This window comes from Myotis yumanensis, unplaced genomic scaffold, assembly GCF_028538775.1.
Source record: "Myotis yumanensis isolate MYYU_CA2020_CCGP unplaced genomic scaffold, mMyoYum1.0.hap1 SCAF_8, whole genome shotgun sequence".
NCBI lineage: Eukaryota > Metazoa > Chordata > Mammalia > Chiroptera > Vespertilionidae > Myotis > Myotis yumanensis.
The window spans coordinates 37,725,820-37,753,636 of NW_027223759.1; the positions used below are offsets into that span (position 1 = coordinate 37,725,820).

A 27,817-nucleotide genomic window follows, 5' to 3' on the forward strand; every position below is an offset into this window, starting at 1 on the left:
GTAGGAAATCTTGCATGCACGTTCACTAGAGAAACTTGGGATTTATCCCTTAAAGGACAAGGCTCTGTCTTATTTTTAATAAGATAACACTCTTTATAATTAAAACAAAATCCCAGTGTTAAGGGATTACTGTTTTAAATAATTGGAGTGATTTCCCTTGTTTCCCTGATCTCTATATATGAGAATAAATCTAATGGTGTCTTAGGATAATACATATTTCCAGATTAAATAGTTCTGTTAACCACTGCATTTCAATAATGCATCTCAAAGTTTTTGGATGATAACATAGAAAAAAATGCAAGGTCAAGACCTTACTTTATTTATTATTAAATTTAACTTTATTGTTGAAAATATTACAGATGTCCCCCCCCCCTTTTTTTTTTCCATTGACCACCCTCCACCCCCACACCTGCCCCTCCAAGGCCTTCACCACACTGTAGTCTTTATCCGTGGTCTATGCATATAAGTTTCCTAGGTAATTTCTGCGCTCCCCCCCCCCCCCCCACCCTCATCCCTCTTAGATTCATCAGTCTGTTCCATGCTTCTCTGTCTTTCCCTCTATTTAGTTTATTTTGTTCATTAGATTCCACATCTGAGTGAGATCATGTGATACTTCCCTTTCTCTCTCTCTGACTGGCTTCTTTTGTTTAGCATAATACTCTCCAGGTCCCTTACTTTAGATTTGGGACAGGCAAAAGTACAGAAACAGGTTAAGAACAATAGAACCTGTGGAAACACTCTTTTTCAGTGATGGATTGATCTTTGCAATACATTATTCAAAAATATAAATTCATTATTTTCATTATTTTATTTAACCCTACCCTCAAATACTATATTTAGAACTACATATTTTTCATTTCAGATAAATGCTTTCCTGAAATACTATTTTAGTGTCTGAAGATAATTTAGTTTAAAAAATGGTTAGGGTTAAAATGTTTTGGGGGTGGGGGAGAGGGAAGAGAAGCGAATACAAATGTCCTGCATATTGTTACTTTTAGGAAAAATTACCAGAATAAGCTTTGTTCCCCTTTCTTCTCTTTTTTGTCCCCATACTCCCAGGCCTTTTCTGAGACTCCTAAATCATGTTTGAGCTCTGGAGAGGACAGCATTAGGGTAAGTGGTAAGAAGAGGGAGTGTTTTGCTTGGGGCAAAGTTTTTCTCCATATGGGACCTTTTTAAAACCCTCCCTTCAGCTCCTTAAATCAGAACTTGAGCTCTCAGGGAGCAGCATTAGCAGCGGGCAGGGGGAGTGAGGGGTGGAGGTAGATGAAGGGCTGTTTTTCTAGTTGGTCCCTTCTGGGCTTTTCAAACGGATCTGTTTCTCCACTTAATCCGGGATCAGTCTTGACCCTTTTTTCTGGGCCCTCCTGGGTTTGGAAGTTTAAGGAGGCACAGTTTCTAGTTCCAGTACCGACCTTTTTTAAAAACCATGCTTTTGTTCATTTTGAGAGAGAGAGAGAGGAAGGGAGAGGAATAGAGTTATAGAAACATTGATGAGAGAGAAACATCATCGATTGGCTGCATCCTGCATGCCCTGACTGGGAATTGAACCATGATCTCTTGGTTCCTGAGTCGATGCTCAACCACTGAACCACATGCTGGGCCCAGTACAGACTTTTAAAGAACCAGGGGCACAGAAATATGAAGGACTTTTGAGAGAGGCTCTGTTTGGTCTTGCAGGAAGGCAACGTGAGAAATATTGTAAATGCTACTTTCAAGTCTTACACAAGTTTCTCAGTGACCTTCATCTGTCCTCTCTGGGCCTGATGGCATCCTTTGCTGTCTTGATTCATCCCTAAAATAATTGTCCTCCAAATATAAACTCTAGAATTCAAATTAGCAATAAGCCAAGTGATTATTTAGCGTTCTTCTCCTTTTGGTGTTAAATATTCTTCAGTGCTCCCAATGGGAGGTATTGGAACATAGAAGGGGGAAGAGGGGAGTGATCAGTTTCTTTGTTTGCCATATTTTGCTTGGTCTGGTGATAAGACAGAAGGTCACCCAGTATAGGAAATTCAGCGATTCTAAAGAAATGAAAACTTAAGGCAAGTTAAGGAAATATGGTGCATTAGTCAGCGAGGCTACCATCACAAAACACCACAGACTGGGTGGCTTAGACAGACATGCATTATTTTCCCACAGTTCCGGAGGCAGGGAGTCCAAGGTCAAGGCGCTCTCAGAGTGAGTTACTGGTGCAGTCTCTCTCCCTTGGCCTGCAGATGGCCAGGTTCTCCCTATGTCCGCGCACAGCCTTTCCTCTGTGCACGCACCGGGGACAGAGAGGTCTCTGGTGTCTTCCTTTTATTATAAGGACACCAGTCCTATCAGATTAGGGCACCACCCCTCGAAGCGAGTTGAACCTCTATTACACTTTAAAGGTCCTATCTTCAAATACAGTCACAATTCAACGTATGCATTTTGGGGAGACGTAATTCAGTCATAGCGGGTGGATTTACTATAGTTCTCCTTAGGCTAAACTTTTCCAAGCCTGAAAAAGAGTTTTATCCTCTTTCTCCCAAATTTTTGTTAACAGTGAGGTGAGGTGTTTTTTGTTTGATTCTCTTTTATTTTATTTTATTTTTCAATGTGAAGGTAACCATATATTAACACTGAGAGGTAAGAACTGTTAGGAGTCAAGTGAGCTAATTAAAGTTGTTCGAGGAGATGGGTTATTTTTTCACATATTAAGTGAACTTGGGTAATCTAATCAGGCTAAATGCCACCCAAACAGCAATCTTTTAGTTATGTAATAGCAGCAATAGTGGTTCTGAAAGATGGTGAGATACACTTGAACATCACTAACACTGTCATGAGTTTGCTTGTCCTCGTAAAGTATTCTGAAAGCATGATGAACTCCTAACTTGAGGGGTTTTTTTTGGGTCTATGATTACTAATGTTTGGTAAGAGATGACCATGTCTGATTATTTCTCCCAAGTATTAAGGGATTATTTCAGGTTTTGGTACTAAAATCAGTGTTCACTTATCTTCATATATTCCTGGTGTATCTTGCCAATAAATAGTTATCTTGCCCATATTGGGAGGCTCTTAGGACTATCAGATTACTGGGACAGCCTTAAAAGATCATGCAGAGAAGTAATTTGGGTCAATATTGCTCTGCTTTTTTCAAGTCTGAACAATTCACTTCTATGGCACAATCAAAATACTGACCTACATTTAAAAGTGCAACACTGCCCTACTGTTATATAAATCCACTGTGCTATAAAAGGTGAAATACAGAAAAGAGGTCGCCAGTATTATTTTCTCTGATGACCTTGATTATTGGTTGCTTTCTTTCTTTCTTTTTTTGGTTACACGGTCTACTTCTGAGAGATAACTGAAGTAGAAAGGTCACTAAGATTGCCATATGCAATCAGAGTAAAATAATTCTCAAGATTACAAAGTAATGATATTGAAAAATATAATGACTGTTAAAAGTTATCTAAATAAGGACTGAAATGTGTTAATTCTATTTAGAAATACAGGGGTAGGAAAAAGTGGGTTTATAGTTGTTTATGTGGAAAATAATACAATAATTAATTAATAATACAAGAATAAACTCTGTTTTGTGTGCTCACAACTGTAAACTTACTTTTGCCCATCCCATATTTATAATAGAATTAGCTCTAACTTTTGATGAATGCTGATTTAAAAATTTTTCTGAGTATTTAAGCCTTTAATACTTCAGTCATTCCTCCTGAAGTCGACATAGAAGCCTGTTCTTACGTTGGTTTGGTAAGGCTCTGAACATGCAAAGCAACAGATGTTATACCCAGCATAATTATATGTATCCTGGAAACACATCTTTATAGTGTGGGATTGGTTCTTGGGAAAACAAAAATTTGGCAAACAAAGGGCATTAAGTTGCTGATCTCAGCAGTAATTACCTGGGATAGATTATAATAATCTTGTGTACGTGGTAACTGCATTTATGTATTGGAAGAATAATGTGATTCTAAAATACATTAAAAGGAAAGTGAACTTATATAAATGTTATCTCATCAATCCCGTTAAAAGCAGCAAATGCCCTCAATTTTACTTTTTGGGAAAGTTACTTCAATAACTTTTTGAAGAAGTTTTCCAGGGCTCTAGATCCTGATACATTGAGACCAAAGCTTTTAATCATGTCTTTGTAGTTTACTGCTTTTGTTTTTGTTGTTATTCCCACTAAAAAGAGAGCATTTTAAACAAATGAACTGATCCCCAATCTTTAGCATCCACATAACTGTTGGAAACAAATCGGCACTGTGAGCACCATGCTTACCTGTATTAACAACAGTATTAAAGCCGCGGTTTCTGTAATTCTGATCTCCTCTCCACGGGCATCTTAAAGCTCCCTTTCTCCCTTGCCTCCATAGGTAAAGCAAAGCAGAGCTACGTAGGTCCATGTCATGGGAGGTCTGGAATGATCTGGAGGTCAGTTTGAGAACCGCTGCATACACCATTTCTTAAATAGGTAGCAACAAAGTTGTGAGGATTTAACAAAAACTTCTGAAGTTGATGGTGTTAATTGTTGGAGTCTTGAAGCTTTTTCAATAAGAGTTTGTTCATAGTCATTGTCTAAATAGCCAGTTAGCATTAAGATCATCTAAAGATAGGGTTGTTGACATATTTTTTTTTTTTCACAAAAAAGATTATTGAACACAAAAGAAACCTTTAAGATAAGACACTATACTTTAAAAATATCCTGAAGTAACTGTGCTATGGGTTTTATTTTGTGTATCTTAGATGATTGGCATGTATTTTTTGTTGTTTCTGATGATCTTCTAGACATGCCATCTCCTCGTCTTGACTTCTTAGCAACTACTTTACTTGTAACGTGTTGCTATGGCACCGTTTTCACATTTTTTGAGAAGCTGGGATGCTGAACAAGGAAAATGGCATATTTCAGGGCTGGTGCGCTCTCACAGTATCTAATGTTTCAATACTCAGGGTGCTGATGTATGCGGTGTTTCCTTCCCGTCATAGAGCGTGCAAAGCTTTTTCTCCTCAGCACAGTCTACATTTCTATAACAAAATCCAGGATCTAGAGAAAAACCACAAGAAGAAGCCAGGTGACTGTGATCACATTTCTGTTCTGTGCGGCATAATCATGGGTGTTTGTCAAAAACACCGTCATCCCACCCTGGGGTGGAATCGATGAAGAACTCTGCATGGTGAATGGGGCACATAAACCCTTTCAGGATGAATACAAACAAACTTGATCCATTCCCCACAATATTGGGACAATACTTGTGCCTGATGAGGAGCAATTTGAGGAGCAGTGGAACATGAGTCGACATTTGGTAATTTTTCCCTCTTACTATTATTTCTAGTTTATTTTCCCATTACTTTCAATACTCTCTCAATTTCTACTTCTCTCCTCCTAACTTGGTCCATAAATTCTTTATAGACCCTTTGTGCCAAGGGAGGTTTACTAGTCTGCTTTGGAGAAGGCACTTAGGATGCCCCCTACTCACAGGAGCTACGTTTATAAATTTGAAACAAGGCCAGAGCATTTCGTATTCTAAGTGTAAGATAGAGGAATACACAAATTATTCCTGCCTATTACTATCCTGTCACAAATACTGACTTTCTTGGTTTATTTGATTCAGGTCCTGGTGTGGTGACTGCAAATGATTTGTTGAAATTAGTTCAGATGACAATAATAATAGTAATAAATAATAACAATAATAAAACAATAACAATGCATCTTGTATGTGCCTGAAACTTGGAAGCATCTTACATGTAAACTCACTGAATCTTCATAACAGTGCACAGAGGGAGGGCTCTTCATCATCTCGAAGGCTAAACAACTTTGCCAAGGCCACACACGGAGTAACTTGGGCAAGGTCACATAGTCGCTTCTCTTCCTACGCAGGTAGGAAGAGGCCGAGCCTGGATTTTAACCCCTTTCGTAGGAGGACATGCCTTTAATCACTAATCTCTGTTGCTTCTCTCTCTCTCTCTCGCTCTCTCTCTCTCTCTCTCTCTCTCTTTCTCTCTTAGAGGCCCGATGCATGAAGTTCATGCAAAAGTAAGCCCTCGCAGCCCCGGCTTCATCCAGACGGTTGTTCGGCTGTCAGCTGTTCTGTCGATTTGCATATTATGCTTTTATTATTATAGATTTTTTTTATTTTTATTTATTTCAGAGAGGAAAGAAGAGGGAGAGAGATAGAAACATCAATGATGAGAGAGAATCATTGATTGCCTCCTGCACGCCCCCTACTGGAGATGGAGCCCACAATCTGGGCATGTGCCCTTGACAGGAATTGAACCTGGTTCGCTTCAGTGCACAGGCTGACGCTCTATCCACGGAACCAAACCGGCTAGGGTATCTATTGCTTCTCTTTGATATCCTTTACTTAATAGAAACTTACATGCTGTTTTTAATCTGAGGTTTCAGAAAGACAGCAAAAGATAATCTGAAACATGAACCCATTCTATGGAATGTAGCATGTTCTCTCAAATTCTAATTATAAAGTGTGTAATAATGCAATTGCAATTACAGGATGGTTCTTTAGTCCCTCTGGTCTATAGAACAGAGGACAGGAGTGTGAGATTTAAAGTCTGGTGTTAGGTTGCAATTAAGGTTCCATCATTTAATCTGTACTTGATAAGCCTCTTCACCTCTCTGAGGATCTGTTTGGTCTTCTCTGAAATCGAGAAACAGGGTGCCTGTATCCTTTAATTCTACCATAACCTGGGGATAATTTATAGTTAAATAGATGGTATCTGATTTAGTGCCTAGCCTGACAGGCACTTGATCCTGCTCTCCATTCCCCGTGTTTCTGTCCCACGGCTATTTATAGTGAAAACTGGCTGCTTTCTCCCAAGGCGGGTAGCACATTAATGAAGGGAGGTTCAACCTCTTCTAGTTTCTGGCTTCGAACACTAAGTACTATTGACCTTCAAATTTATATCTCTATTCCAGACCCCTGCTTAGAATTCTAGATTTAGAAATTTAACTAAGTAAAATATCAACTTAGAAGTCTAGTGGATGTCTCAAATGTATGTTCTAAAAACTAACTCCACATCCCCCCCAGCAGCCTCCACATATGCACTTCCTATGGACTCCCCATCTCAGTAGGTGGGGGACTTCATCCTTCTAACTGCCCAAGCCAAACACACTTGGAAATCTGCTGGATTCCACTTTCCTTTTCACTCTACATCCAGTCCATCAACAAATCTTGTTGCCTCTTCCTTTAAAATACACCCCAAATTGAGCAGCATCACTGCCCCAGCCTTGGTAAGAGAAACCACTATTTCTCACTCCTATCGTATTTGTTTCCATACAAGTCTAGTTCAGGGAATATCACTCTGTTTTCCATGGAGCAGATAGAATGTTACTTTTAAACTATAGATCACACCCTTCTTCTACTTAAAAACTTCCAGTGACTTAACATCATATTCAGGTTAAAATCCAAAGTCTGTGCTATAGTCTTTATACTTCCAACCTTTCTGTTCTCATGTCTGACGCCTCTCCTCCTTTCTCACCTGCTCCAGCCACATCTCATCCTTCCTTACCAAGTATGCTCTTGCCCTGGGGCCTTTACACTTACTGTTTCCTCTGCCTAGAAAGCCTTGGAACCGTCTGTGTTATAATTAGATATTGCCTGATTTTAGACAGTTAACACAGGACATATATTATGTAACACCCACAAGTGGCCTTACATAATCAAACATTAGTCAAATTTCTGAATTAAACATTAAAAATATCCATGCTAAAGGGGATAAGTAGAGCTTAAAATCTTACTGTCAATTCAGGCCCAGTTTTCCTACAACGTGAGGTCAGCTCACGTTTTGCTGTTAAATGATTTAAGAAAAACCGTACAGTTTTCAGAGCTTTGGGGTTTTGGAGTCGCAGATGGGAGATGCTGGACCTGTACCCACATGGCTTACACTCTCGTTTATTTTTTTCTGATCTTCACTCAATGACTATTTATTGGGTAGTCAGGGAAGATTTCTATCTGTAAGGGTTCTCTGTGTAAAGTCTGGCATATGAAGAGGGTTCAGCTTCCAATTATAGAAAGAAGGAATGAAGCTCAAATCATTTTCCACTCAAGTATGTGTTATTTTTAGAAGACAGTCTGATCAGTTGAAGAATAGTTAACTATTATTGAAAACAAAGTATCAAATGCATATTAGTATTTGGAATATTAGAAATATGTAATGGAAAACTCATTACCTGCTTTAATGCCTGGTAGCCTGCCTAACCAGTTGGATTCTGTTTCATTGATCTGTTATTGATTTGGCATGTAACTGTAAGTTGAATATTAGTATAATTTGATCCTTTTCTGGTTGCCCTCTGTATTCAAGTATTTTCAAGCAATTGGTCAGGGATATTTTATCAATATTTCATTCTACTTAAAATTTTTAGTGCTCAGATCCATTTTAAGTAACACTTTAAAATTAATTGAAAATTAAAGATAGCGAAAAACTTTTATAAACATCACCTGAAATTTTAACATTTACTTATATTCTTTACATAAAGGAACTTATTTCTCTCTAAAGAAAATGTGAGTAATAAAGTGCCATAATGATATTTGTCTTCATGTTGGTTGAACAGCCATAGCAGAAAGTTAGTCATGAGTAGGAATTATTATAGTACCACCTTTGGCAATGGTTCGCCAGCAAGAAGGATTTTGTGTACTCCAGAAATTAATCATTTTCTCTTCTGTTGAGCTTAGCATAATTGTATTTAAATTGCTAATCTGTTTTGAAGGCTACATAAATTGTTTAACATTTAAATTCAATCAAATTTATAATTAGCATAATATTTTCAGAACATTTGAACAATTAGATATAAGAAAATGAGAATGTGTTCTTATAGTTTTACTATATTGAAAAAATTTGGCTCTTGATCTATAGACTGCAATCTTCAATCATGATTTTTTATTGCTTTTCTATCATTGACTAGATAGAGCAGATGTGATTTTATTTTTTAAATCACATTATGGGGACAGCTTTGTTGGGGTTTTATGGAAATGGCTTTATTCTGGTCATGAGTGAGATTTCAGTTGTATAAGAAAAGCTATTTTACATGTAAGCAGTAATTACTTGAAGCCTTTTTAAACTTAGCAAACATGCCTTTAACTAGTCAGTGTTTTAGAAGGTCTTTATGTAGCCGATCACAATGGCTTATATTCAACAGTGCCATTAAATGAAATAAACATGGGCACCTCTCCTGACACAGAGGCACAGGTGGACATCTTGGTAGCAAGCTTCATGCGGTGTGACACATGGCACAACCCACCATGGGGCAGAGAGCATGCAGCTCCACCTAGGAGTCATTTTCTGGATACTTTGCTGTAGATTTGTATTTTTCTGTGAAACAGCCATTATTGAAGACATTTGCATAGTATAATAGTTGTTCTGTTATTAGATGGTCATCATAATTTCTTAAAAATAGTCAAGACCTGTGTAGCACAACCAATTTAGAAGCCAAAGTTTCTGTACCCCGGCCCTTGCTACGTGCATAAATGGTATTTTTGACTCTGCCCTTTATAATGCTGGCACCCTGTGCATATTAGATGTAATCAGGGCTGAAGGGAAACTTGAATCCATCTGGAAGCAATAAACTTTTCTAAAAGACTGCACAGTGTTATTTAATCCTGTGACTTCTTACTGTGAGTGAAATTAAGGTTTGATGCAGTTGTGTCACATCATGTTGATATCAAATTTATCTCTCTAAAAAAAAAAGCCCTGACAGTAACATTACAGCCCAGAGGAGAAGACGGCTTGCTGTAATCCTATAAGCTGTTTTGCTTTGATTACATGTTACATAGGGTAGCAAAAATATATAAAATGCTTGATCTAAAATTTTTAATTTTTTTTTAAATTTACATTATCAGGTAATACTTTCTTACCTTTTCCTTTAACATTGGCCTTTTATCATAGCACTAACTTGTAAAACTGTAGAATGGTGAAAAACAAGGAGAAGAAACTTATTTTAAAACTTTTTAATTGGGAACACACGTGTGTAAATATCATATAGGTAGTATGCGAAGGTCAAAACATTGAGTTTATTTTCATGTCACACTCTTTGAATCAATTTAAGTCTTTTTCAGAAAAAAAATGAACATTCTCTAATTTCTACTCCAAAATGGCTTCAAAAATTTGCTTTACTTCTAATATGTAGTTGGAGGATCATATTTTGTGTGGATAGGAGCCTAAATGATATCAGCTGACCAGCATAATTTAGTGTTTGTGTGTGTTTGTTAAGACTTAATTGTTCCCTTACATTTTGCCTAAGTTCAATTGAAAATAATTTAGAAAGTTCAGAAATTTGACTACATTTTATAGGTAATTTTTCTTTCAAGTAATTTTTCCATTTTAGTCAGTCAATTGGATTCTTTTAGAGTTTTAGAAATATTTTTGTCAAGTATATGCTTTTAATGGTGGAAATGAGATAAAGGGCTATATCTCCCATGTGCCTAGCATATTAAAAATAAACATGAACTTTGTCTTAAATGTTATTATGTTGGGTTTTTTAATAAAACCATGATAAGCCATATTAAAATTTTTTATCACTTTTCTTTTGCCTCCACCAAGTCTAGGACTGTAAATCCTCATCAAATAAATACATAAAGGTTTACAAATATTTTTTAGAACATCTTGAATTATGTGTATTTGTTTTTAGTTTACTTTTGTATGTTCAGTATATATAGCTTCTGGCAAATCCTCCCCCCCTCCCCCGCCTCTTCCCCCCAGTGATTTCCTTGACCACAGGTGGCCTCCTCCAGCATCAGGAAGGTAGACTGGTGATTAGTTCAGATAACCTGGGGGTTGATTAGGTGAATCTTTTTCAGTTGGTTTCTGGATAGTGGATGGAATTCTGTTCCTAGCTACCACACTTTTGGTACTAGGACTCATCTTCGTCAATTAAAAATTTCTACTTCTTTAATCTCTCATGTAATGGTTTTGCTCCCTTTCAATAACACAGATCTGCCTTTGGCCAAGTTGAAATACCCTGGACTTTGAGTAGTTATTCTGAATTTCTTCTTAGGAGCAAATAGTGACAGTCTTCAGGGGAAAATGGAATGAGAGCGGTATGAAAGTAAGCCTTTCTGGAGGGTTGTGTGGCATCGTCACTGCGACTGCTGTTAAGTCAAGGGGATCTGATCGACACAGGCAGGGAGGGCATTGGTTGATAGTAGTGGTGGAGGTGAAAGCAAGGTCAGTGTGGCTATCTTTAAGGTCCTCAGAAGAAATGAGTGTCAGTGAGTCAGCTTGGACTGAGATGGAAGGGCCTATATCTAGCAGGAAGCCCAGGCATTGTCCTTAGACGGTGGCAATAGAAGCCATTATTGTGGCTTAGATCAAGTCCTATTTCCACAGTCCAGTAACTTCTGGGCCAGAAAGATAAAGAACTCAACCTTTATGAAAATTGTTATATTAATAGGATAATTTTAATATATACACAGAAGTTGCCTGGAATGTAGTAGGTGTTCAAATATGTTAAATGAAAGGACACCTTTGGGCTTACCCTCAACTATTACAGTCTTATCTTTCTCTAACCCTTTCCTCCCACCACCATTTTTGAAAACCATATTTAATTAGTATGGAAAAAAATACATATAACCATAAGAGATTTTCAAAGACTTAATGTCTTCACCTTCTGGTACCTTAGGAACTTCTCATATCTGACTAAATCTCAGCTGAGTAGCACTGTGTTGTAGGAGTTGAGAGGAACTGGGAAATGAAGGATGTCTCTTGGAGGAGGGGCTTACCAGTGTTTGGACAGATGGTTAATGTTTGAAAAGATTGGAGTCAAAAGGCTTTGCTGGGAATGAAGGAGCAAAGGTTCAGAGGTAGAAATGCATATAGTATGGTTAAGATATTATCTGATTGATTGTAAATACAGTCAGCAACAAACTTTTATGGAAAGGCTAGCCTGTGTTTGAAGAATTGAGCTAAGTTCTGGGATACAGAGCTTAGAGATGAGGAAGATGAGGGAGATATTGTTGAACCGAATTGCTGAGAAACTAGAAAAAGACCAATTACCATACCTTTGAGGTTCATGGGGGAATCTGAACAAAGATCATCTGGTATGCTGTATATGAACTATATATTACATATGAACTCATATACATACCTGAACTGGTCATGCCAAAAATGACTAGATTATAAGACTAAGAAGAATCAAATAAGGCCATATTTTCTGTCGTTGTCATTCTCGGAGATGCCCCATGTGTGATTTTCCTATGGAATTGGGATGGAAGTAGATATAAAAAATGACAGAGGCAAATATATAGATAGTAAAATCAAGGAATAAATAGTCTCCACACAAGTAGCACATAGTACCTTTGCTGAGGTGAAAATGGCATTGCATGATAAACTCAGGCTATAGAATGTGAAATATTAATATGAAATATAGAATATGAATTTTGAAGTGTTTTTACTATGTTGCAGATATAATAGGGACTTGTTGCATAGATAGTCTAAAATATTAATGTAATAAAATCTTAGTTATTTGACACAAGGTGGTGAAGGATAAAATGCTTGAATCATGCCATCTTCTGGCTGTGTTTTCTTAAGGTTATGCCTATCTCCACGAAGCTACCTACCATGGGTTCTCAAGCTTTTGGTCTTGGGGACCCTTTATACTCTTAAATTATTAGAAACCACAAAGAGCTTATGTTTATGTAAGTTATAGTCATTAATATTTATTGTAGTAGAAATTAAGTAAACATTTAAAATATTAATTCATTAAAATAACCGTAATATGTTTATTGCATTTTAATATATTTTTTAAAGTATTTTATAAAAACATCAAAGAAGCAATGCCACTTTACTATTTTTATATTTTTGTAAATCTTTATTTTTAAATATATTTTTATTGATTTCAGAGAGAGGAAAGGAGGGGGATAGAAACATGAATGATAAGAGAAAACCATTGATCAGCTGCCGCCCGCATGCTCCCTACTGGGGATCGAGCCAGAAACCCGTGCACGTGCCCTGACCAGGGATCGAACCATAACCTCCTGGTTGGAGGGTTGACACTCAGCCACTGAGCACACTGGCTGGGCTCTAATAGAAAAATTTTTTAAATTAAGATTACTCTATTGAATAGAAGTCATACCTTTACCATAAGACTTAATAAAAGACAGCTGAATTCTTAAGATTGCATCTTCATTCAATCTCTTGTGAATATGTTCTTTGGTTAAAGTATATAAGGAAAATCCAGTTTCACACAGATGTGAGTTTAGGAAAATATTTTAATAATGTTTTCAGATAGTTGTGGTTATCTTTCTTTGATACAACAACATAACTTAAGTGCTCATATCTTAAAGGTTAGTTACAATGCAGAATTGGAAAACTTACTACCTTTTGTAGTCTAGGTGAAAATTTATAGGCATGTCTTGCACTTTGAATGAATATTTTACTCATGCACGATTTTATAACATCCTGCACTGGCTATTTGGAAAATTGGTGTACTGAGTTAAAAAGAGCTTCCAGACATTGACACATTTCATTATACAATATTTAAAATATATTAAATACACTAATATCACTGCCAGTCTCATCAGAAAGTTCTTTAAGTATTGGGAATCTGTCAAGTTCATGTAGCAAACACAAATTTTTTAAATTCTAATTTTTGCTTTAAAGCTTGAATTTCATCATTGGCAACAAACATTCTCAGTTGTTTTTTCTTGTCTGACTAGCTGACTCTTCTCATTTCCCAGGAAATGTTTGCCAAATACTCGCATCTGAATACCATAGTCTGTTAGTTGATCTCTCAAATAAAAATGGTTTTCCACAAAAACTAGCTAGTTCAGCTGCAACTAAAATGGTGTAAGTGCTTTTCTTGGAGAGAACCATTCCTTTTATATGTGGCATAAATTCTTTGTGCATATTTCTCACTTCATCACACATAATAGTAAAAAGAAATATACTCAAGCCTAGAGATTTTTAAAAGTTAAAAAAATTAAAGTGTCAGAACTGTTCATCAAGAATAGTTAAGTTAAACTTTTTTTAAAAATTGAATTTGAGTTGATAAAGAAGGCAATAATTAGTAGTAAAATTTGATGTCATTGCCTTTATTCACATACCAAGAATTTTAACCACTATTGCCTTTGCATCATTAGTGCAAATGCTAACATGGTGAAAAAAGAAAATATTCTGATAAAAGTCAGTGTGACCCTGTATATCCTCTAAGACCACACACTGAGAATTGCTGATGAAGCTGTTTTGGTGTAAGTATTTAAATGATGGACTTAAGTTGCCAATTTTTCCTATTATTTGTCGGTATAAAACAACAGTATAAGTATACACATACCTTTTATTAATGGTAGAAGTTTTCGGGGGAAAGCTGGTTTCTGAAAGCTCACTGAGATATTTGGAACATGAATAAGTAATATATCAAGAAAAAAGCTTTAGAACAGAAAATTGCCTGTGATTGGAAGTCAGCTTAAATTCTCAATTATACTGTTTGTTAAAATAGATTTTATGTGGTATTTATGATTGGGCATAGACTTCATGATTTAAAATTGCTAATATCACTTTGTATCATAGGCATTAAATGTTGACTTGTATTACATGTTTATTGTCTACATTTCAAATCCTCAACCCCAAGAACAATATTTAAGTTCATTTTGGATTTCATGCAAAAAAAAAATATCTTCAAGTGCTTAAATTCTTAAGAGAAGTATCTAAGCTGTTTACACATGACTTAGTGGGGAAAAAATTACAGATAGAAATTGATCATTGATTTTTTTAATTTGGTGTGATAAAATATAATTTTTTATTTTGAGTATTTGAGTATCAATTTCTCTCTGCTTCTTGATTTCTTTCTGTAAATGATAAATTTAAAGTTGCCTCTACTTCTTTTACTAGATAAAATACTTTTTCTTGTCACTCTTGATATATATATATTTAGAAACTTAAACCTTTCTGCTAATAAATTCTATGTCATAATTCTTAAAGATAATAATGCATTGTGATGGTTTTTCAGTAAGCAACAGGAGCAGCCCTATTTGTTTAAACCCTAGTTTAACCTGATTATTAACAATTAAATTGTGTTTTCTTCTTACAATTAAAGTGTATTCAAATTTATTGGTCCCTTGCTTCACAGATTTATCTCAGTATGTGGTGTATTCAAACAGAATTTTGTATTTTTAATTAGGGGATTAGATAAGTAATTCTGAAGAGCCAAAAAAAAAAAAAATTGTTAGACATCACATTGCTTAACCATCTAATATACCGTGTGTGTATACACTGTGCTGTGGGAGTCATCTCTCAGGCAGGCTTGTTTTCCAGGCAGTGTTTGAAAGAGTGGACATGTGCAGAAACTGTGAGCACAATTAGCGCCAAGCAGATAAATCCAGCTCTAATCCTGTTTACGGTCTGCATCAGACAGATGTGCCAAGATTGATTTAGACAAGCCCTAGGCTTACAGTAATATTTTTTTTAAAGTTCCATTCACTGTTCTATTTTTGTTAAACCTTTGCTAAATATTCTTAAGTGTTGTTGGTTTTACTCTCCTTGTTAACCACTGTAACCTACTTTAGGCAGGTTCTGCTTTGCTCTCATGGTGACAGGGTAACCTGCCAGGAGAGGTTATCTTTATTCCATGTAATTAAATTGACTTTTTCCCCCAAGAAAATACAACAATAGGAAGTGGGTGCTGAATTAAATAAATAGCATGATATCCAATAGATGTATACTTAAATCCCCTGCAAGAACAGATGGTCCCCAGTATCTCTGTAAGTAATGTGAGAGGACAGTTAATGTTCTGAAACAACTAGCTAGAACCAATACAATAGAAATGAACCCGTAGATTTCAAATAGTAAAACACATACCACAATGCAAAATTATATATCATCTGTAAGGCTTTAATTCTTATCATCTCTAAGGAAAAGTGGCCATAGATGATTTCCATATCTTTATCTACTGTTATCAAGTGTCAATTTATGAATCAAGTTCTACTTTATATTTTTTTTACCAATTAAGGTATATTTTACATTAATATAAAATTAAAGTTATATTTAAAATACATGCCCCCAAATTATGTTTTTTATTTTTAACTCCTCTTTTAACATACTGCCTGTATGTCTTAAGTTGTACATGGAATTGTGGCTTTTGCGTACAATTATGAAAATATTTGCTTTTATTTGTGGCAGAAACTAGTTGTACTATAACAGGTGGCTAAATCGGGGATCAGAGCAGCTATCTCACAGGTGAAGAATTAAGCAGAGATATAAAACCTACATTTTTGTCAGCATTTATAAATTTATAAATAAAATCATTTATAAATGAAAAGCAGTATTTTTCTGTTTCACATGGAGAATAAAGTGAATCTAACTCATTCTTAAGTTACTGCTACAAAGGGGTGTATATAAGTGCCCAATTTGTATAGACAATAGTCTTCTCTCTTAATGTGGTTTCTTTCTCCTCCGCCCCCTTTAATCTTCTCATAAATATTTGTGTATTCTAAGAGTAAGTGTTTTGGCATGGGGGTTGAGGAGAGAAACAGTGACCTTCTTAGATTTTCAGTTTATCCTGTCAGATGATTTCCAGAACCTTCAACTTCACTGAGGGTTAGCCTGAGGGCTTCCCAACGAGAAACCTGAGGACCTTTGGCCTGAGCTCTCTTTCAAGTCAAGGAAACCAAGGTCCTGCTGCCCCCCGGAGCCAGCTGGTCAGCTGCTCGTATCATATGGTAGGAACTTCAAAAACCAAACAGAGACTAGAAAAGCACCACCTAATCTGATGAGCGATTAAACAATAGCTAGACAGTTCTAAGCCTTCAAATGAAAACACTTTAAATTCAAATTCACAGAATCGAACATACTTTATTCCTGAAGACCATATTCTAAATGAGAAAACAATTTCATCTAAAACTAATATTATACATATCTTCACATGTTATAAAAGCTATATTGACAGTCAAGTGAATCCCTTGATTAGAGAGAACTGGGCAGATTTACTCATGTAATGGAAATGATTAACGTTGCAGAAATAAATAATACATCAGAGTTTCTACACAGGAAGTTGGCAGCTGAGAGATTTATATAGCTCCCGAAGAACATTTGCCTATAGTTAGAAATTGGTAAAACCCATTTTATTCATAAATATATTATCCTTTTTTTCCTTTCAAGTAGAAACAAAATGTTTGTTCTAAATTTGTTTCTTCTTCTTGTCTCTTCTTGTCACACTGGCAGAGATCATTTATGTAAAAACTCCAAATTTGAATTTGTGGGCAAATGAGGAAAAAGAAATTGGAAGCCTGAGCAGGGAAAGCAGGAAATAACCTTTCAGAGAATTATGGAAATTTTCAGAATTATTTCTGGGAGCTCCCTGTTGCTGCAATCTAACATTCCATCTCCTTGAAGGACACCTCAATACTACTCATTAATTGACACATATTTAAAAATTGATGAGAGAGAAAGAGAGAGAGAGAGAGAGAGAAAGGAGAAAGAAAGAAAGAAAGAAAAAGAGAGAGAGAGAGAAAGGGAGAGAGACATGGATCCACTGCCTCCTACAGGCCCCCAAATGGGAATTGAGCCTGAAGCCCAGGCAAGTGCCCTGATTGGGAATTGAACTGTGGCCTTTTGGTGCATGGGACAGTGCTCAACCAACTGAGCCACACCAGCCAGGATGACACATTTGTTGTCTTACGCTTTTCCTAAGGACTACTTAGCAGTGGTTCTCAACCTTCTGGCCCTTTAAATACAGTTCCTCATGTTGTGATCCAGCCATAAAATTATTTTCGTTGCTACTTCATAACTGTAATGCTGCTACTGTTATGAATCGTAATGTAAATATCTGATATGCAGGATGGTCTTAGGCAATCCCTGTGAAAGGGTCGTTCGACCCCCAAAGGGGTCACGACCCACAGGTTGAGAACTGCTGACTTAGAGACAACAATGGTTGGCCAAATCTTTTAACTTTGACTATTTCAATCAGAGCCAGAGGGTCTGATGAGAGTGTGTGTATTTACTTGAAGGTCCTTACTTCCCGTTCAACATTGGTAAGGAGTTGTGAAGACCAGCCAAAGGGCTTGGATTTAAATCTTGGATCTGCCTCCTACCAGATGTAAGACCATGGGAAAGTTACTTAAACTCTGTCCTGAATTTCTTCTCTTTTTAGGAAATTGCATCTACTACATAGGGTTGTTGTTAGGATTAAAAGAGATAATACACATAAAGTTCTTAGGGCAATGTCTGGCATATAGCATATTCTCATTAAATATTAGCTACTCTTTTTAGGGAATGGACTTTTAAAAATTAGAATAAGTAATATGATCAGGAACTATTTTAGGATGAGCAAAGGAAATAATCTTTCAATTAATTGCAGAAATATTTTTGTAGAAAAATTTTAAATTCATATACACAAACTATATCACAATCTCACTATCCTTCCAATTTTTCATATGCACATTCATATATATGTGCATATGAAAATACATTACACATACATTATGTATTCAATAAGTATATCCAAAACAGTAATGGAATTGTACTATACTATTTTAGATAATTTTCTAGTCAGGTTTCTAAATTTTAATGGCTGAATAGCATTCTGTTTTATGAATATATTTATTTTACAGATTCAACACTCTGTTATTGCACATTTAGCTTGTTTCCAAGTTTCACTCATATAATGCCTGGGTAAGCATTCTTTTAGCTAAATTGTGCACATTATTTATTTTCTTAGAGTAAATTACTGGAAGTAAATCACTGGATCAAAAAGATGCCTATTTTAAAGCGTTTTCCCTTTTATACATTTGTAAAAAGTATCCTATATAATAAAGAGCTAATATGCTAATTAGACGACCTTCTGGAATGACCTTCCGGAACCACCAGTGGACGGGGGGCGGTGGGGGGTGGAGCCACAGGGCCAACTGGCAGCTGGGACTGCTGCGAGGGCAAAGGTGGCAGCCCGGGCTGTGAGGGCCAAGGCAGCTGGGGCTGCCAGGGCTGAGCCCCTTGCACAAATTTCGTGCACCGGGCCTCTAGTAAAATATAATGCTGATTACAGAAAGGGAAAATTATGGAGGTTTATAAGAAAATATTAATTTCATACTCTCTACAGCATTTCTCTCTTTTAATAGGTAACCAATGTTAAGTTTGTTGTGTGTTTTCCACTGGATTTATTTCTTTTCTACTTTTAATGGAAGTGAGGTCAAATCCCTCAGGTTTCTTTATAACTGCTTTTATTCCACTAATTTATATCTCTTAACACGAATACCTTTCCATATCAGAACGCAGATCTAATTTGCTCATTTATGAGTTGTGGAAGACTAATTCAACCATCTTCCTATTGAAGAACGTGAATATTGCTTCAAGTCGTTTGCTATTATAAATACTGCTGCAATTAACATTTTGAAATCTTTTGATACCTATTTCCAACTTGTTCTCCAGCAGTTACCATTTTTGCATTCCCACCAGCACTGGTACCCAAACCGTCATTGAGCATTATTTTTGATCTGGTGCCAATCTAAAAGGCAAAAAATGGTATCTTGTTGTGTTGATTTGCATTTCTTTGATTACTAATTAGATTGAACTTTCTCATATGTTCATTGGTCGATTTGCATTTCTTCTTTTGTGAAATGCCTGTCTTGGGTCTTTTATGTACTTTCCCACCAAAGTGTTTCTTTCCTTGATTAAATAGATTATTTAACTGTCATATGTTGCACATATTTCTGCCCAGTTGGCCACCTTTGCTTGTGATTTCTATTTATGGGTCTCTAGGACTTTATAGGCATTAAATAACTTTTATGTTAAATATTTCAGTCTCTGTATATCTGCCTATACTGTCATGCTTTGGGCTTTACTAACTTATGGTTATACATAGTTTTATCTAATCTAGATATATTGGTGTATATTAAGATGTAGGGCTCTGTTTTTTCTTTTCTTTTTAAAAAGATTAACTAGTTCTAAATCACCATTTACTCAGTATTTCCGACTGAACTGAGATGACATTATTGTCCCATTAGTGACATTTAAAATGTATATGAGTGTTGTTTCATTAGACCCGTCACTTATATAATTCAAATGTTTTCATTATTATAGCTTTATAAAGTACTAGAGGCCCAGTGCATGAAATTTGTGCATGGGGGTGGGGTGGGGGGTTCCCTCAGCCCAGCCTGCACCCTCTCCAGTCCGGAACCCCTCGGGGGATGTCTGACTGCAGGATCGGGCCTAACCCGGCAGTCAGACATCTTTCTCGCAATCCGGGACCACTGGCTCCTAACCATTCACTTGCCTGCCGGCCTGATTGCCCCTAACTGCCTCTGCCTCGGCCCCCACCACCATGGCTTTGTCCGGAAGGATGTCTGGAAGATGTCCTGTCTAAATAACATAATATACATGTGTGGAGGAAACTCTTTTAATAAATAAAAATACTCCAGTCTAAGAATATCGTTGAGCCTGCTTAAGGGCTAAGGGAGCTGAGCAAGGTCTCTGCTTTCTGGGGCTGTTTCAGCACTGTTGTCATTTCTGCATTGGTTTCTATTGATTACTTTTTCTCCTATCGTGTGTCGTATTTTTCTGTTTATTTACATTCATAGTAATTTTTGATTTACAGGGAGATATTTTGAATTTTACCATGTAGACTTACTGATTATTTTGGTATTCCTAAAAATATTCTTGAGGTTTGCTCTAGAATATAGTTAAGTTACTTGGAAACAGTTGATTCCTTTTGAGACCTGCTTTTTAGATTTGTTGGGTGGAATGAATGCAGGCATTAGTCAGCTCACTAATGAGACAGAACTCTTCGAAGTACTCTCCCTAATGTCCTGCGAATTTCAACATTTCTTCACCGGTGGGATCTCTGAGCATTGTTCCCTTTAATCCTTTGGGCGGTCCTTCCCCTGGCCTCGCACATATGCTGATCCATGCTCAGCTGAAGATTCAAGGGGCACCTCTGCAGATCAACAGAGTTCTCTCTCTGTGCAGCCCGCTCCTCTCCAGTAATGTGCCCAGTGCACTGTGGTCGTCTTGGCTTTCCTAGACTCCGAACTTCTCAGCCCACGAGAGATTCAACAAGCTCTCCCATGGGTGCCCTACAGTGGCCTAGAAACCTCTCAAGGAGTCAGCTGGGGCAATCATACGGCTCCTTTGCTGCCCTTTTCTCAGCAATCACTGTTCTGTGCCACCTCTCGTATGACATGTGAGAACGGAAGCTTCAGCTATCTTGTATGTTTTTTAAGTTGTTTCAGACGGAAGGTAAAATCAGTGTCTGCAATTCCATGTTGGCCAGAGTAGAAGTTTTAGAAGTACTTTTGCAGAAGTAAAAGGACACTCCTACTTTGAGAGTCAATTGGAAGGGTCCTTTACTACTATAATTATTTTCTGATCTGTGGTTAAACAATAAAATTTCAAGCCTCTATAAAATGAAGTCTGATTGGGGTAACATTCCAGTGGAACCTTCTTTCTAGATCAGCAGGGATTCATACTTTCTAATCATGACAATCTTACTCTGCCTTTTTTTGTACATGTGTTACTTTACCTAGAATGCACATTTTCTTTCCTTTAAATGTTGCCTTCAGCAACCTGTCATAAACCCAGTCCTGTTAGTGCAATCTGTTCTTTCCACTACTTTGCCCATATTAGCAGCACAGAGCCTCCTGTGGGAAACTCATTTTTATTGCCGAAATGCTGCTTTATGTTCTTATCCTCAGGTTTTGAATGTCCTAGGCCTTGAGTGGCAGAGACTGTCTTCTATTTTTCTATTTTTAATTCTTGGGAAAACAGACCCAATTTTTCTTGTCTTTCCTCCCGGTCTTATATGCAGATTGACATAAAGGACAATCAGAAAGATTACTAATGAGAAAGATTTTCGGAGTTTTTACTATGATTTGTACATGGGAGATATGAACACAGTGGTTTTGATTGGAAAACTTAATTTCTTTTCAGGTGATTCCAAGTATGACTTGCTATGTAAAGAAGAACTTATTGAACTCAAGGACATATTCTCTGTCAAACTGAAACGGCGTTATTTTGCTAGTGGACATGGCACTTTATTGGGTATCACACTCTTCATCTGTTTAAAAAAGGAACAAAATAAATTAAAGGATTCTACACTCGATCTCATTAATTTAAGTGAAGACCACTGCAACATATGGTTTCGACAGTTCAAGAAAATTTTGGCAGGTAAGTACTCCTTATGGGAATTTTTAATGAGTCTAGTTTCCTTGATGTGAGTTATTAATCTAAACATGGTATTGTATTTATGAGCACAGAAACTCTTATGTTGATATAGTTTCCTTCTAATCCTAATTTGTTGAGTGTTTTATGCGTGAAAGGGCATTACATTTTGTCACATGCTTTTTCTATATAGATTGAGATCATATGGTTTTTCTTTCATTTTGTTAATGTGGTGAATTACATTTTCATATGTTGAACCATCCTTCCAATACAGGAATAAATCCCACTTGGTCATGATGTATTCTTTTAATATGTTATTGAATTTTCTTTGCTGGTATTTCGTTGAGGAGTTTGCATCATTATCCATAAGAGATATTGGTCTGTAGTGGGTTTTTGTTTTTTTTCATTGTAGTATCTTTGTCTGGCTTTGGTATCGGGATAATGCTGGCCTCATAGAATGAGTTAGGAAGTAACTCTTTTTTAAAAAAATATTTTTATTGATTTTACAGAGAGGAAGGGAGAGGGATAGAGAGTTAGAAACATCGATGAGAGAAAAACATTTATCAGCTGCATCCTGAACGCCCCCTACTGGGGAATTGAGCCAGCAACCAAGGTACATGCCCTTGACTGGAATCGAACCTGGGACCCTTCAGTTCACAGGCTGATACTCTATCCACTGAACCAAACTGGTTAGGGCAGGAAGTAACTCTTGAATGACCATTTCTATGCAGAAGCTTCGATAATCTGAAATAACAGTTCTTAAATAATTCAGTTCAGTTGAGAGTTGTTTTTGAAAGCATATTTATTTTTCTATTAATGTCTCGAGTTTATATTAGAATTTATTTTCCTTATACTGATACAATGATGGCAAGTGCATATATGTACTGTGTGGCTTGAGAATAACAGCTTTTTTACAGATAATATTTAAATTGTTTATTTCAGGATAGATTTTTCTAAAGTTAAATAACCAGAGAGAAGAACATATTTACTAGAATATTAACTCCTAATGAAGTCAATGTATCTGAAAATATGTTACTTGTATTTTATGTCCTAAATATAATGCATGAATTCAAACACGGTGCAACTTGGATTTTTAGAATGTATCTTGTTAAATAACCAAACTGAGTTTTGGGATTTTTTCCCCTCATAGATTTGTAAGCCTTGCTTTCTTTTTAGCTCATTTCTTTCTGTTTGCCAGATTGATGAGGGTAGAGGCAGCTGGTGTGGTTGGTGGTGCAGTTTGGAGGAAGATGACACAGGACAGAGATGGGTGCCAGACAAAAGCAGGCACATGGTGATGTTAGACTGTTTCAGGCCAGGCATCATTAATTAAGAAGACTGGGTGTGGTGCCAGGTGCATCCTAGACTTATTGGGAGGATCACTTCACAAATTATAAAAATGTCTAACCTCTATGCTCTACACCTGAAACTAATATAAAATAATTTTCAATGTCAAATGTAATTGGGGAAAAAAAAAAAGACTGAGGACCTAAGTTGGTCAAGGGCAGCCAACTGATAGGTTACACCTATAAAAGATAAGCTGATGTGACATAGTAAAACTAGGTGATCCTGTTACTAAGGCCCCTATGCTTCCTTGTTAGCCCCTTTGGAACCTTCTAGGAAACCTGATCCTTTTAAGAAGATAGAAAACCACAGAAGGCTTGGTTTCATCTCCCTGAAAATAGAGAAAAAAAATATATATACACACATATATATATATGTACACACACACACACACACACACACACACACACACACGGCAAAAGTAGGTTTACCAGTACATTTGTGACTACACAAAACACAGAGTTTATTCTTGCGTTATTATTTACAATTATATTATTTTCCATTTGAACAACGGTAAATCTACATTTGCCCCACCCTGTATATTTAACTTAGAGCATTCCACTGTAACAGTGGGTCTTTCATGGTGTTATTTTAAATTCATGTCAGAAGAGATTTTTAAAATCTAAAATAAAAATGAAACATTATTAAGATCAATTTAATAAAATTTTCTAACATTGGCAGGTACTCCTGAGACTTGCCTGGTCTATAAAATAAGAATGTGTCATTTTAGGAGAGGCACAGCTCTTGCACTGAAGGTCTGAGGATACCTTTTCTCATGGAGCTTATGAAGAGCTAGCTGAGTGAGGTGTGAGGGGCAATGTCCTCAATATATGTCACCCATAAAATCAATAGTGAGTAAGCATAGGACATCACAACAAAGTTTAATTTAGTAAGAGCACTTTTATAGGAATAGAGGAGCCTGTTGAAAAAAAATCCAAAACAGTGTTCAATTTTTTATTTCATCTTAATGAACGATGTTTTGGCTTGGTCTAGGGCAGTGATGGCGAACCTTTTGAGTTTGGCGTGTCAGCATTTTGAAAAACCCTAACTTAACTCTGGTGTCGTGTCACATATAGAAACTTTTTGGTATTTGCAAGCATAGTAAAACAAAGACTTATATTTTTGATATTTATTTTATATATTTAAATGCCATTTAACAAAGAAAAATCAGCCAAAAAATTGAGTTCGCATGTCACCTCTGACACGCGTGTCATAGGTTCACCATCACTGGTCTAGGGTTAAAATCTAGGTGAATTACATATATTTTAGGCACTCATCTTTTGGGAATGTTGCTTTTGTACCTTTGATTTTGATAAGAGTTAAAGGTACTATAATATATGGGGTCATATTCTCTGGCATGGTTCTGGAGTACAGAGTGAGTTATTGATTAAAATAAAATAGATTGATCCACTTGTCTATTGATGGGCACTTGAGTTGTTTCCATAGTCTCTTGGCTATTGTAAATAATGCTGCAGTCAACATAGGGGTGCATATATTCTTTTAAATTAATGTTTTGGGTTTCTTCAGCTATATTCCCGAAGTGGAATTGCTGGGTTATAAGGCAATTCCATTTCTAATTTTTTGAGGACACTCCATACTGTTTTCCATAGTGTTTGAACCAATCTTCATTCCCATTAACAGTGCACTAGAGTTCCCTTTTCTCCACATCCTCACCAACACTTGTTTGTTGATTTATTGATGATAGCCATTATGACAGGTGTGAGGTGATATCTCATTGTGGTTTTAATTTGCATTTCTCTGATGATTAGTGCTGTTGAACATCTTTTCATATATCTATTGGCCATGTGTATATCTTCTTTGGAGAAGTGTCTATTCAAATCCTTTGCCCAGTTTTTAATTGGATTGTTTGGTGTTGTAAAAGTTCTTTATAAACTTTAGATACTAACCCCTTATCAGATAGATGTATTATTGGAGAATATGTTCTCCCATTCAGTGGGGTGCCTTTTCATTTTATTGATGGTTTCCTTCACCATGAAAAACTTTTTAGTTTGATGTAGTCCCATTTATTTATTTTTCCTTTTGTTTCCCTTGCCCGAGGAGCTATATCAGAAAAAATATTGCTATGAGAATTGTCTTAGATTTTACTGCCTATGTTTTCTTCTAGTATTTTTATGGTTTTGAGTCTTACTATGAAGCCTTTAATCTGTGTTGAGTTTATTCTTATGTATGCTGTAAGAAGGTGGTCTAGTCTTATTTTTTTTGCACATATCTGTAGACAAGCAAAAAAAACCCAAAAAAACAAAACAGGATTGAAATTATCTAATAAAAATAAAGAAATCTAACTAAAAAAGACTGAATAAATGTCTGATCCATCTGTACCCCCGATTGGACTCAGCAGGTCCTGTGGGAGGAGCCAACTCCTCCTTCTGGAGACCCACAAAGACAGTGTCACCTTCATCCTACATAAATGAATGGTGGAGGCTCCAAAGCTCTCTACCAAACATTATGTTCCACCTATACTTCATTTTTAAGGTTACAGTCTTAGAACATTTTTCTTGATGTTTCTTTCACTTCCATGTAATCTAGGTGTTCATTCAAGTGTCTGTCATCTGAGAGACAAACAATTGGCTCAATCTACATGCCATACATGTCTTCCTCTCTGGTTCTGATTTCCATGGGGTTTGGTCTATTTGTGGATTACCTTCCTGTCTCACATCCATGTCCCTGCTTTGTACTACATGCATCAAGTCTGACAGATGGTGATTGTTCCTTGGTTTCCAATTTTATATTTTTCAAGTCCTCACCCAAGGAATTTGTGTTTGAAGCAGACTTGACTTAAGTTTGAGGCCAGGGGTGGGAGTGTGGGCTATAAAAATGATGTACAATTGAATATTAGACATCACTATTTAAAATCCAAGACCTTGCTTTTAACCGGGGCTGTGGCAAGACCAGCAGATTAAAAACAACAACACTTTTTTGCATTTGTTAATTGAATGTTGTCTTTAATCAGCAAATTGAATTTGTTTCCTGCCAGCCTTTTACATCTTTCCCCACTTTCCCCCTCTATTAGAATCAGGGGCATAGAAAGGGAGTGGACTGACTATTCTTGGGGAGGAAAGGGGTAAGAGGGATGCGGGAAGAGACTGGACAAAAATCGTGCACCTATGGATGAGGACAGTGGGTGGGGAGTGAGGGTGGAGGGTGGGGTGGGAACTGGGTGGAGGGGAGTTATGGGGAAAAAAAAGAGGAACAAATGTAATAATCTGAACAATAAAGATTTAATTTTTAAAAAAAGAAAAACATGAAAACATCAACTTCATCTTTTAGTTTAATTAGCCTAACAATTATAATTTTAGTATATTTGGGTATTGGGTTACTTTCAAGTATGTGCATTAATATGCTAAACTGGAGCAATGAATAAGATGTGATGAATTTTTGAGGAAAGAACAAATTGGCAATACTAGAAGGGGAGAAGGTCGGCAACTTTCCAATACTTTAAGTTTCAAGGCTAACTGACAAAGACTGACCAGAAGAAAGTGGGTTTATAAATATAAAAAAGAGGAGTTTCAGCATGGTTTCTGTTTTTCTTGGAAAATATGTTAAGTCATTTTACACAGTTAAGCATAGCATTTTTTTTTTAAATTCTTAGTAATAGAAAAGTTACCATAACTTTATTCACTAATAGGTAATATAAGTTAATTTATCCAACACAGGTTTTGTAGCAGGCACTGTGTTAAGTGTTGGGAGTACAGAAATGAATGAGGTATAATCCTGTATAAAACACTTTTGTCCTTGGGGACAAACAAGGAAACTTGTTTATAAATGTATTAAAGATCACAATGAAAATATGAACAAACTAGTAAGGTTCATAAACATTGATCGTTGACTCAGAAATTCAGGTCTTTAAAAAATGTGATTGAGCCCAGCTGGCATGGTTCAGTGGTTGAGTATTGACCTATGAACCATGAGGTCACAGTTTGATTCTCCGTCAGGGCACATGCCCCGGTTGTGGGCTCGATCCCAAGTGTGGAGTATGCAGGAGGCAGCCAATCAATGATTCTCTCTCATCATTGATATTTCTATCTCTCTCTCCCTCTCCCTTCCTCTCTGAAATTAATAAAAAGATATATTTTTTAAAAATGTGATTGATTAAGGCTGATATGTAGTGAGTGATAAGCCTAACACATAGTCATTGTGGTGAAACTCATGTAAGTCTTTTCTGCTTTTTTTTTTTTTTTACATCTGTGATACAAAGATAAACATGCACAACCTTTAAATATAGCATTTGTGTACACTAGATATGTTAATTTTTATTCAATTAGGGTGTGAACAGTCTCTGCATATTTGGGTTTCCTAGAAATGGTGAATTGCAAGTTCTTCTGGATCCTGAACCAACCAACCTTCTAGACTCTGAAATCTATACTTTAAAGCGTATTTATAT

At 36.4% G+C, this 27,817-nt stretch overlaps 1 protein-coding gene across 3 annotated transcripts in view; it reads left to right on the forward strand.

Moving 5' to 3' along the window:
- The window catches only part of CERKL (CERK like autophagy regulator), a 99,277-nt gene that overhangs the window by 15,927 nt on the left and 55,533 nt on the right, over window positions 1-27,817 (forward strand). For all 3 annotated transcript variants that reach the window (XR_011472417.1, XM_070422642.1, XM_070422643.1), the window contains exon 2: window positions 21,841-22,077. Coding sequence is in view for 2 of the 3 variants with exons in the window: in XM_070422642.1 (XP_070278743.1) it covers window positions 21,841-22,077 (237 nt within the window). In the remaining variant the exon portion in view is untranslated. The remainder of the gene's footprint in view (window positions 1-21,840; window positions 22,078-27,817) is intronic.